Source organism: Antrostomus carolinensis, unplaced genomic scaffold, assembly GCF_000700745.2.
Source record: "Antrostomus carolinensis isolate BGI_N321 unplaced genomic scaffold, ASM70074v2 scaffold9727, whole genome shotgun sequence".
In the NCBI taxonomy this organism is placed as follows: domain Eukaryota; kingdom Metazoa; phylum Chordata; class Aves; order Caprimulgiformes; family Caprimulgidae; genus Antrostomus; species Antrostomus carolinensis.
The window spans coordinates 128,680-140,867 of record NW_010328164.1 but is presented as its reverse complement, the minus strand read 5'-3'; the positions used below and the strand labels follow the sequence as shown (position 1 = coordinate 140,867).

The 12,188-nt window shown below is 46.3% G+C and overlaps 1 protein-coding gene across 1 annotated transcript in view; it reads left to right on the top strand.

Moving 5' to 3' along the window:
- The first annotated feature begins 8 nt into the window (after nt 1–8).
- Nucleotides 9–12,188, top strand: part of OLFM1 (olfactomedin 1) — a 19,879-nt gene continuing 7,699 nt past the window's right edge. The window contains exons 1-3 of the mRNA XM_010172162.1: nt 9–154; nt 5,544–5,699; nt 8,135–8,354. Of these exons, the coding sequence (XP_010170464.1) occupies nt 104–154; nt 5,544–5,699; nt 8,135–8,354 (427 nt within the window). The 5' untranslated portion in view covers nt 9–103. The remainder of the gene's footprint in view (nt 155–5,543; nt 5,700–8,134; nt 8,355–12,188) is intronic.

Below are 12,188 nucleotides of genomic sequence, written 5' to 3'. Positions count from 1 at the left end.
TTAGGTGTTGCCTACCAACCCAGAGGAAAGCTGGCAGGTCTACAGCTCTGCCCAAGATAGCGAGGGACGTTGTATATGCACAGTGGTGGCACCTCAACAGACAATGTGCTCGCGTGATGCCAGGACAAAGCAGCTGAGACAACTATTAGAAAAGGTAATGGTTGACCTCTTCTGGGAAAGGTGGTTTGGTTTGGCATGATAGCGGGGGTAAAACCCGAGCAAGCCGGGCTGAGCTCTGGTTTCCAGGGAAGATGGACCCCTTGGGCCAGCCCTCCCTCACCATAGTTGTCCCCATGCGTGTAGTGGGGAATAATCAGCCGCAGTCGGGAGGATAAATCTCTCAGTGTTTCTGAGGCACAGAGGAAAAGGGACCGTGGCCTAAAGTCAGGTTAAAACTGCTCAGATCAAAGCAACAATATTGAACCATATAGCTAAAAAAAAAAAAAAAAAGGAATTTACTAATTTTTTTCATGACATTAATGCAAGCAGTTTCAAAGGATGAGCCTTAACAAGATGAGAGAAGATAGAATTAAAAACCCAAAGCCCCTGCATTCCTATCCAAGCTGATATTAAAAAGGTCGAATAGAGCAGTACAAGCTGTCGACATCAAATAGCACAGAAATGACAGTTAGTGGTTTTCTTTCTAATGTTGACATCCACTTGATTAGTTTTTAATAGTCTACTGTCCAAAGAGATCAAAGAATCTCATTGGGGAAACATTCCCAATAATGAGAAATTTCCCAGATAATAGATTTCATTGAAGAAATGCTGTTTCATGTGAAATGGTGCTCTTGTCTTTAAAATAGAAGTGGGCTCGTGTTCTGGATATGTAATTATCCCTCATGCTATGTTGGCATGTGTTGTGCATGACAAAATAATTTTTATCCTGCTGCTTTTGGGAAGTTGATATATTAGTTACTCATAACGATATTAAACGGACACTTAACTAATTTTACTAAATGATAAGGACAGTAAAGTGAGGCAGGAAACACTGAGCCCTAAAACACTTCTTTGGTATGTCAGAGGCTTCTAAAAATAATCCCACTCAAGCTCTTCTTTCTCTAAGCCATAACAGCAATCGGTCCAACAGCACATTTGTCCGAGAGGCAGCAGGCATTGTATTAGCAGCTGACACAGGTGTCCCAGAGCCATCGTGTTCCCAGAACTGCTCATACCCATTTAACAAGCAGGATTTGACCCGATGTCCTCTGCTAATGGACAGGCGAGTCAGGCATACGAGACCTGGGATAACATCAGTTCCCGTGCGGAGGGTGTAAGTGCTTGGTGATTTTTATTTTTATTTTTTTTCCCCTTATGCAGCTCTCTGGCTGCCAATGAATAAAGTGAGGGAGGAGCGGTATTTCAAGGCATGTGTGCCGGGGATATGTTACCTGCCTGCTAAGCTGTCTGCATCTCACTCCTACGCTAACCTATATGCAAACCCCAAAATAAAGAATAGGCTCTTGGTGCCAGACATCTCATCCTGACAAAGGCTGAAATGATAATCCCTATAGGAAAATGCAACCGCAGAGAAGAGCTTCCAGCTTCTCAGGAAAGATTTCAAATCTGAACATTCCTTCCTGCATTTGACATTTTAATTCTAGCTTTGCGATGGGAAAATTCGCATCTCCTGATTGCTCTCTGCTAGCAGATGAAGCAGCATAATGAGTCCAAGAGGTAATTGTGTTTGGATTTTCAAAGGAGGACACCTGGCAGTCACCTATGGAAACAATACAGCATTGCTTTTATGGGCAAGGATAAAGCTGCATTTGTGTGTGTGTGTGTGTGTGTGTGTACACAAACCAATTACAGCATCTTCAGTAAAAATCTCTGCCCAGAGGCTTCAGCAGCTGAATGAGGCTCGAAGCTGCCAAGACCTTGTCTACCCTCAACACCTGGGCACAGGCATGTGCATAGAAACTGCAGTTCCTGCTGCTTGCAAGTGACTCCTGGGCACCCCCTCGGATTAAAGAGCAGGTGTGAAGTGAGGTAAGGTGAGCCAGGTCTGCTCGCCACCGCACAAACTGTTCAGCCCCAGTTTTGACACTGAGGTGTCTGAGCTCATCTTTGGCTGGAGTACACAGAGTCCTTCCAGCCTTCTATGTGTCAGGTGCTGAGTCCAGATCTTGGACTGCATCCAAACCGAGACATCACCTAAATCCTGTTCATAAACAGATTATGTTTTATCTTCAAAAGGATTTTTTTTTTTTTTTTTGGCCCTGTTACCTGGGAAGACTTCCTTTTCTGATAGCTAAACCATTTTTGGTGTCCTGCCAATTCTTATTCTGTGCCAGCACTGATTTCCAAATTAGAGAGTTCTTTTTGTTCCTTTGATATTCAGTATTATAGGGAGGACAATGATATCTCTTCTCAGGCTTCACTTTGCCTTTTACAGACCTTATAAGATGAGCTTTTCATGTCCTGATTCATCAGCTGAGTCCATCTCTCTGCTAATTCTTCCTATAGACCATAAAACTCTCCATCAAGATGCCTCATGCTATTGCTTCATCAGTTTGTCCAGCTACCCAAAGCTTTAGATTCATCCCAATTCAAACCCCAAAGATGGGCTTAGGACAGTCCTTTCTGAGCTGGCACAAAAGGCTGATCCGCAGGGAAGCTTGAGCAGGGTTTAAACCATGGCTTTGACCATATAGAACTCATTAGGGTCATCAGGCCAATATTGACTCTCTGTTACTCTGGTTTAACTCTGAAACAACTCAGTGTCAAGCAAGGTGACAAGAGCAGCACTGGAATCTTCATTTCAATCAAGTTTCTATTTCAAATGCTAAAATTATCTCTTTTCCCCAAGACAATCGCAGGTATCTCTCTCCATTAGCTTGAGGGAAAATGAGGTTTCATGTTGAGAGTGCATACTCCTCCAATGGAGGCAAAGAGCATTTTATCTCATGTTTGAGGATAGTGGTTAATGGATGAAGCTGGGGGAATTTGCGAGACGGTATCCTTCAGTCTCAGTTCATTAGAGCACTTATGTACATGCTTAAGTTTAAGCTATGAACAGTCTCATTGAAATCTCATCAAGTGCTGGATCAAGGGCTTAATATGCTAATGAAGGAAAACAAGTAGATCTTGAGCTGATGAAGCACACAGAGATTGGGAATGATGGAGATTGACTTTGGACAAGTCTGGCCAGAATCTTGCCTGGTTGAAAACAATATGGGCAACAAATAGTGAGAGTCTGGACTTGTAAAACCCATCCCTGAAATAGCACAGCAGCTAATTTTAGGCGTCTCACTTTAGAGACACGTGAGGAAGCTATTTTCCTCTGCAGTCAGGGCAGAGGCAGACTCCTCCAGAGGTGATTCAGAGCAGAAGCTTGTGCGAGATGCTCTGATTCATTTCCTAGCAGAGTCTGTCTCTCCCTCTCTACCACTCGAGAGGCAGCGTAAGGAGCCTCCTCATATGCTTGCTTAGCTCCTGCAGGGACAGATACCAGCGTATCATCACAGAAATGCTCTTTTCTGATTACTTGCAGCTTGGCCTTTAATTGTGGCTACGCATTAATGGAATAAATAAGATCAATTTTGTACAATCCCTGCAAGTCATTCCTATTCCGATCTATTGGAACATTTCTTCTCTGTAGACACAGTTCAACTCAAAGGATAGACTGGATTATCAGGATAAAAATATCTGCAGACCAGTCATGCTTGTCTAAGACTTCTCTTCTCCTCCCTTGGGGTAGAGAGAGGTCTTCAAACTCCTCCACATCCAGCGCAGGTAAATTACCAGCCAGCTGTGTCTGCTGAGAGCTCACGTACGTCAGGGGAGGTACAGCTAAACAGGAGCCACTGGGCTCAGGCTGAGCTCAGGTTTGCTCTTTTCCTCTGCAAATGAGGGTCTTGTTCTGCTGTTCCCTGCTCCTCACACCTCCCTGAGCAGGTCCTTGGTGGTAGTCAGGATGGGTGCTGGTTCATCTTGTGTTGGGACTTAGAGACTGAAAATAGCTTCACCTTTGCTGAGGAAGACTATTAGACTCCCAGAGCAGTTGTACCGGCTGTACGAAATGTTTCCTCGCTGTTGGCCTTTGAAATATAGGTTGTCCATACATTTTTAATAGTTCCCTGTAATAGTTTTCTTGTCATCGTGCATGAGCAATGGGCATTTTGATCCCTTCAGAGATGCAGACACCGAAGTTGGCATTTGACCTATGCTGGTTTCAGCAAGTAGTCTCCGAGACCTGGCTGCGTGCGGGTGTCCCGCTGTCCCCTCACTCTGTCACTCCAGGTAAGTTGCAGCAGCCCAGTGTGATTTGCTGGAGGCAATATTGCACTTGTACCATTCTTGCCCCGGCTTTGGCAAGGACGGAGATGGGGAGCAGGTGTGGCGGCGTGGGCTCTGGGAAGTGTCTCGGAGCAGATCCGCAGAGACAGCGCTGGCTCACATTTGGCTTTTGCTCAGACACCCACAGATGAAGAGACTTGAACCAAGATGCCTTTAGTTAAGGCCCTGACGCAGCAGCGTGCTTGGTTGCCTGATTCATTTTAAACACAGGCGTCATTCCTGCAGTCAGCGTCGTATTGCTGTGGGTTACACGGCAGTGCCAGGAGCACCAGCCGTGGGGTGAGCCCTGTAATGTACAAATCGTGGTACCAACACAACCACCCCTGATGCAAAGATCTTAAATTACACACATGACTTAATGCTAAATAGGTGCTTTGGTGCCCGCCTACGTCAGAGCTTCATGTACCCTCTCCTAGCCTGAAAAATGAGAGAAGTGAGTATCTTAATAAATCAGATGGCAACTAACCTTCAAAATCAGGTCAGCCTATCACATTTCTCCCTTCTTTACACCTTCAGTTCTTTTTCTCACGATGAACCCAGCCAACTTTCTTGCATCATTCCTTCGGCAGGGCCAGATGGGTGCTGCACGGGGAGCCGCGGGGATGCGGCATCCGTCGGCTAGGAAAGATGCCAGCGTGGCACAACCACCCCACTGGTGGGGCCAGTCAGAGCAGGAGCTCCCGCCATACTTCCCAGCTTCAAGATGCCCCCACCTGCAGCTGGATTTGTTGTGGCAGATGCTGTATAAACACTGGGGCTGTTTGGATAATGACGTTTTTACTAGCTGGGAGTAAAGTTTGCACTTAGGCAATCAGTAAGCGTCACTTGCGTACGTGAAGAAATGATGATGTGCACCTTGGCAGGAGCATTTCCATAGTCAGGTGTGCTTCTGCTCAGCTAAGAGCCTCTCCTCGTGTGACAGTAGGTGCTGTCCCAGCCTCAAAAAGAGGCCACCGTGAGTGATGCATTTGAGCCTTGACTGCAACCTTTATTTGCATGTGTTATTATTAAATTATTCTCTGCAACGCAGCAGAATAAATGTTTATGAAACCAATTTGCTCTATTTTAGAGCATGGGGGTCATAATACAATGAGATGCTGTTAATTAACTAGTAAATAATGCATAGCTGATTACCCTTTAGCTTTGTTGACTGTGGAGGAAAAGGTCAGCATTGGGATGCAAGCGGGGCTGTCTTGCTGCTGGGGAAGTGACACCTTCTTAATGAACCCCTTCTCATTTGACAGGTGCAAAACATGTCCCAGTCAATAGAGGTGTTGGACAGGCGGACTCAAAGGGACCTACAGTATGTTGAGAAGATGGAAAACCAGATGAGGGGACTGGAATCAAAGTTTAAACAAGTGGAAGAAAGCCACAAGCAGCACCTGGCAAGGCAGTTTAAGGTATGTTTAAACTTTCCAAACTGCTAATGAAGCTGTGGCCAGGGATTTAGCAGGGTGCACACAGACTGTGGCCTTAGTCCCCATCAGCTCACGTAGCTGTTGATCCAGTCATACATGGCACTTGTGGTCACCCACCTGTGCAGCTCCCTCCTATCCAAAGCACGGCCAGATCCCAGTTGTGGCATCGCATCCTCAGCAACGCATTTTTCTTTAGGGTTAAAGCATAAATCTCCTTTTTCCTGTACCCACGAACCACCTGGGTGCCCCAAACAGGGCAGCATAGGATTGCTTCATGAGAAGAGTCTGCAGGAACACCCCAGGGCAGCTGAGGTCAGGGTGAGGTGGGTTTCCCTCCATGGCCAGGAAGCCTTTCCCTATGCTGTGTCCAGAACCCAATTTTCTTGGGAAGAGCCAGGAGCTGGGGCTCCCTTATGGTTCTGCAGCACACTGCAAACCACAACGGCTGTCACCAAATCGCTTCCCTCCTCAGGGTGATTGTAGCAACAGGGCAAATGATCAAACAAATCAACTCCCCTTCAAAAAAAAACCCCAAAAGTACAACTATTGCAGCTGTCCTCGGGCTGGCAAACTGTAAATGTCCAGTTTTGAAGCAATGTTGTTGGCGGCAGAGCCAGCACCTTCTGCTGGGTTATGTGTATTTTGTCCTGGTTCACACAAATGAGAAGTAAAGATATCAGCCTTTAAAATGAAGCTGTCATTGCAAGCAGTGGTTGAACTTCCAAGAACTTGATTGAGAAGGAATGCAATTGCCAAAAAGAGGCGGTCGGCAATATTTGGTATCTTAAATTTTAGTAATGTTGTGGATTAATAGATATAAAAAACAAATTGAGAAGATTTCTGCTGAAATTTGGGGATGTTTCTGATCAGCCACCCAGCTGATTCCCATCCTCATTTCCAGGCAGCTGCCCAGCTGGCTGGTGTTTTAAAGCAGAATTTTTTAAAATTGATATATTAAATACTGAAATACCAAGATTGCACCATAAAAAGCTGGGAAGAAGGTTCTTGAAACTTTAACAACAACTCCACCTCCTCCACTCCCTATCTTCAGTTACTGCAGGACCCTAAATTTAGCTCCGCAATCTGGATGTAAGGAATGTCTTTTGGATTTAAAGATGAGGTTTTGGGTTTTTTCTCCCCTCCATTCTGATGAGTTTAATCTCCCCATTGTCTGCCAGGGCGCTTGCACCGAGAAGTGCAGGTAAATAAGAAAATAAATATATTCCCCATATACAAACCACAGGAGGGAAAGACTCTTGACTTAAATAGGAGGGGATGGGAAGAAATGAGGCTGAGGACCAATTTCTGATCCCGTTTGTCCCTGAGCTGCTCCAGCAGCCAGACAGATGTCCCAGCCCCAAGCCCTGTGAGCTTGGCCACTGTGCAGTAGTTGAAGCAGCACCAGGTATACTGTGTATACCAACACGCTTCATTAACGGGTAGGTGCATGCATATTTATGTCTACTCATTAGCTGCTGAAGCAAAGCATCTTGAACAAAATGCTGCATACCGTGCCTTTAAGTGAGGCCTTCATTTAATTTAGAAAAAAAAAGTCTTCATTTCTGCAAAATAAATTTGATAGTTACTTTGATTTTTATGTTCTTTATAGCATGCCTAAAAACAGTAAGGAATTTTTGTCTAATTTGCTGCCCAAGCACCATTTTAAATAACAGCCGCAGCATTTTGTTTCTGCTAATGCCAGCATTAAAATGTGAGTGGTTTGGAGCTCTTGTGGTGGTTTTTTTCGTGTTTTTTTTTTCTCTCTCTTTAGTTCTGTAAGAGTATTTGTCTATGAATGGCTATCTATGTAAGGCAGGTTAGCGAGCTAGATCCTCAACAGTATTTCATTTTCTTGCTTACAGGGCTAACTTAAAAGCAAGTTTTTTCAATGCTGCAGTGACTGAAGAAGCAGTTCACTCCCATGTAACCATGAAAAGAGGGCCACAGAGCATTTTGCACCATGCATTTATTTTTTTGATTATTTTCCAAATTAGCACCATATCTCACTAAGGAACCTTGAACCACACAACCGAGATCTTCCTTTGCATGCAACTGTAGATGCATTTCATGAATAGTTTGAAACCCTTGTCAATGCATATATATTATTTTATTTTATTTTTTGGAAAGAAAAAAAAAAGAACTCTTTGTGTATGTGATCTGAAGCATGTAACCCTAAGATGTTGCATTCTAAAAATGACAAATAAAGGCCTTTCCCAAATATTTTGGTGTTCTGCAGCCTGTTTAATATGTTCTTTCCAATACATCATTTGGACCAAAAAATAATAATTAAAATAATTTTAATGATAATAATTGTGGGATATGAACGTTGCACTCACGTAGGAAGCAACCAGGTCAAGGCAGAGTGTTGCAGATTTTTGCACGCATAGCACTGAACCAAGCTTATTTTAACCTTGCAGGCAATAAAAGCGAAAATGGAGGAACTTAGGCCTTTGATACCAGTGTTGGAAGAGTACAAAGCCGATGCAAAATTGGTATTGCAGTTTAAAGAGGAGGTCCAGAATCTGACGTCAGTTCTAAACGAACTCCAGGAAGAGATTGGCGCCTATGACTACGAAGAGCTTCAGAACAGAGTGTCAAATCTTGAAGAAAGGCTTCGTGCATGCATGCAAAAATTAGGTAGGCTCAGAATGACATGGTGGCACTGGCTCAACGCCATCACTGTTAAACCACGCATCCCGCCTGGAGGCAGAGATGCTAGACTGGACATCTCCTTCTGCCTTGCCTGGCTGTAAGGGATGAGCTGGCCCAGCCAGGTTTGATCCTGTCAATGTTGATGCTATAAGGAACATGAATGGTGGGAGTAGTCCTGCTGAGGATTACTTGCACGACCAATGTTGCTCATGGCTTTTAAGTGCTTCAGGATCGGGCCCTTACCCGGGCATGTGACTTTTTGCAGCGGTTGCATAAGCGGATGGTGAAATGGGGTATAAACGCGTGGCCTGTTGCAAGTGACGCTTATGCAAAGCAAACACATGCAGCCCTTTTGCTTCTGCATCCATGTCCGATCTCTTTGCTAACCGGACCTGGCACGTCAGGTGCTTCACGTAGCGCGTGTGTGCAGGCTGTGAATCGGTTTCCCTTTTCCTCTTTCCTTTTGCATCTTGCAAATCCCTGTTTGAGAAGAGCATGATGTAGATGGTGTGGGTGCGTGTGTTGGTCCGGATTATGCCATGTGCAGGGTATAAATCCTCCCCATCTCTCCCATTCCATGAGGGAGCAGGGACCCCCTTCCTTGAGGTGCTCAGAGATATGGTTTAGTAGTGGACAGGTACGGTTGGGCTCGATGATCTCAAAGGTCTTTTCCAGCCAAACAGTTCTATGATTCCATCAGGCCAAGTAACCAGCAATGCTGAAACACAAGAAATTAATCTCTAATCTCATTCAGAGAATATTAATTGACCGAAGCCTTTGGGTTTATTGTGAGGAGACACAGTTGTAGCTAAACCCAGCACCTGACCCCAAACAAAGGGTGGAGAAGGGGGGATGAAGGGCGCTGCCTTCCACAGCTGCAGGACATCTCCCCACCATTTGTTGCCCTGGCTCTGACTTGATTGAATTTCTACTTCCATTATTGACTTTCTTGTTAAGCAATTTAGATAATCTAAACACATTAACTGCTCTGCAGTCTATTTTGGTAGCACATATGAAATTACACTCTCAGGTTAACTTCATGGAAGATCAGATCTCTTCTGAGCACTTTCTATCCTTGGCAAGGTAATGCTTTTTTTCTCTCTGGTCTCTGCTGGTGGGATTGCTTTTGCTTGTTTCTAGATGCCTCCACACTTCCATGAGCAGCCACCTCCCTTGTATTTCCTCCTGCATTTCCATCCTGTCCTCTGATACCTTGTACATCCCCTATAAGCTGCCTCTCACTCGAAATTTTGGAGAGGAACTTGAATTTCGCCCTGAAAGCTTAATTGGGATGGAAATGGTCAAGGTTATAGTGACTTGTGTTAGCAGTACCTCACACCTGGATTTTTATCACGTGGGGACCATTCAAACATCTCAGGAATGACCACCCTGCAGTGTGGAAGATAGGAAGGGATGGGAACAGGTCCAGGAGTGTCTGGTTGACCAAGGTCACATATCAAACCCCCTGGCAGCCCCACACCACCAGCACAGGGCAGCTCTATCCTGCCAAAGGTATAGAGGTGGGATGAGAGGAGGTGGTGCCCAAGGAGAGAATGACTTGCTGCATCCATAGCCTTCATCCCATCTCTTAAAGATGAGGAGGAGCTGCTCGTGATGGGTAGAGGGAACAGCAGCAGGACCAGGGATTGGAGTTTGGGTTGTAGAGGTACTTTCCTGGGGATAGTTCTTTAAATAAAACCATCCTGGCCATGCCCCTTCTTTCTCCCCTTGCTCTCCCTGTGGTCCTGGGGTCGGGGCAGCTCTTCTGCCTTGGGGCATTGCAGCACCCCTGGGTGCTTGCAGAGATGGATGCTGAGTCTCGCAAGGGTTCACCTGGGAGGGTTTGCTCCTCACCTAGGAGGGTGATTTATTTGCTCACTTAACAGCAAACAGAACGGATTGAATTTCCAATGTTGTTTATCGTTCCGGAGTGTTAACCAGTGCAAATGGTGGTTAATTGAGTTAAATTCAGATAACAACCTTACAGATGCTTTGCTGCTGCACGATGAGGGCCTGTTTGCTGAGGATTGCTGTTTGCTGCAAATTATCTGCTCAGAGGGATTCACTGACACTTCAAGTAGGACATTTTAGCTTAGATTTGCTCCTGCATGGGCCAGCAATGCTGCTCAGCTGGTGCGTGTTCACTTGCTAGAGCTCAGGATACAGCTTAGAGCATCCAGAACAGGATCAGGGAGGGAAGAGGAGGGAATGCACCATGTTCCCATCCAGTTCGCCTCTCCCCATCCTTCAGGAAATACTGATGCTCGCCAGAGCAACAGCATTTTCCTTAGACAAGGTCCTGTTTTGCATTTTGGGTTTCCTAAGCATTATTGATGGATCAATAGTGAAAACACTTCCTGACCCCGGCATGTGTGTGAAGGGAAAAAAAAATCAATACTGGCACGTTCAATCTGTTATTCTGTTTACACTCTTAAAGATCACTATTTATACAGGGATTTTAATGTTTCCATTAATGTTCCTAAGAGGAGCCTTGGAGGAGTGGAGAGGTTGTCACTCCTTGATTCAAGGGGGAATTTATCTCAGCTGCTCTCCACAGGCTCAGTTTGCCTGGTAGCACGAGTTTTCCTTGACTTTTGCAAAAAATCCCAGCCCACAGTCCTGGTGCGGGGATGGGGATAGAGCCCTGCCAGCCTGGCCCAGATGTTTTTGGGATGGCAACAGAGCTGAAGACAGGGCACAACCCAGCCGCTGCAGCCCCGTCCTTGCTGTGAAGGGTTGGGATGGGCATGGGGTGGGGATCAGACCTTGGCTTGGTGGGAAGCCCCAGCAGGGAAGGTTCTGGGCTGTGGCAGCAGCAACACAAGCAGAGCCGTGGAGTCCAGAAGAAGATGATGCTGGTGTTGGTGCGATGGCTGTGTTGGTGGATACATTGCTGCTGAGCTGCTAAAGATCACTTGTGGGCTGGATCGTAGGAGAAATATGGAGTTGGGCTGTTAGTAACCTGGGAGGATGGTAGCACCCGTTGTAGCTGGCTGGAGGAAAGTGTTTTCTGCTGGAAATGGCTCGTGCGGCTTGGGGAAGGGCTGTGTGCGTGGAGGTGGTGTTTCGTGGCTGCTCTCCTAAGCTGCAGGGGGTAGGTCAGAGGCTGGGTCAGCCTGAGGGGCGCTGAGAAAGTGCTATTTGCCAGGAACAAGGACACACAGACCCTCATGGGTCATAGGTCCAGGGATCCAAAAAGTGCTCTGGAGACCAGAGTGGAAACAGACCTTCTCCATGTGCCCCGAAAGCTGCTGCTCACAGGCTTCTCCTGCATCATGGATTCATGGATGAGCACCAGGTCATGCTTTCCTGTTGTACATTCATCCCTGAGTGACTTGAAACACCCGTAGCATCCCATGCTCCTGTCATCCCAATGGGAGAGCGAGCTTGCTGCGAAAGGCTCAGCACGCATGGGTGCTGGGATGCTCAGGGCCCGATGGCTTTGCTGAGGTGAGCACAGCCAGAGCTTAAAAATTCCTCTGTGCAAGTCAGTGGAGTTTGATAGAGGAAGGATGTGGATGTTGGGTGTCTCGGGCTCTCGCCCCAGCTTTGCTCCCAGACCACCACCCCACGCTGAGCTCCTCACCCACAGAGGAGAGCGCTGGTGAGACTGGCAGGTACTGGTGGCAGGGACGTTGAGGCCGTGCAGGCTGCTGCTTTGTGCTGGAGCCTAGAGAGATGCAAGAATCCTGTCTTGTGAGCTGCTGCTCTGATTCAAACTGTGACACATCTGAGGGAAGCAATAGCAGACAGGAGTCCCCTCTGTCCCCAGTCATCTTCCTGCTTTTAATGGTTGCTAACCCATAGAAGGGGGGGAAA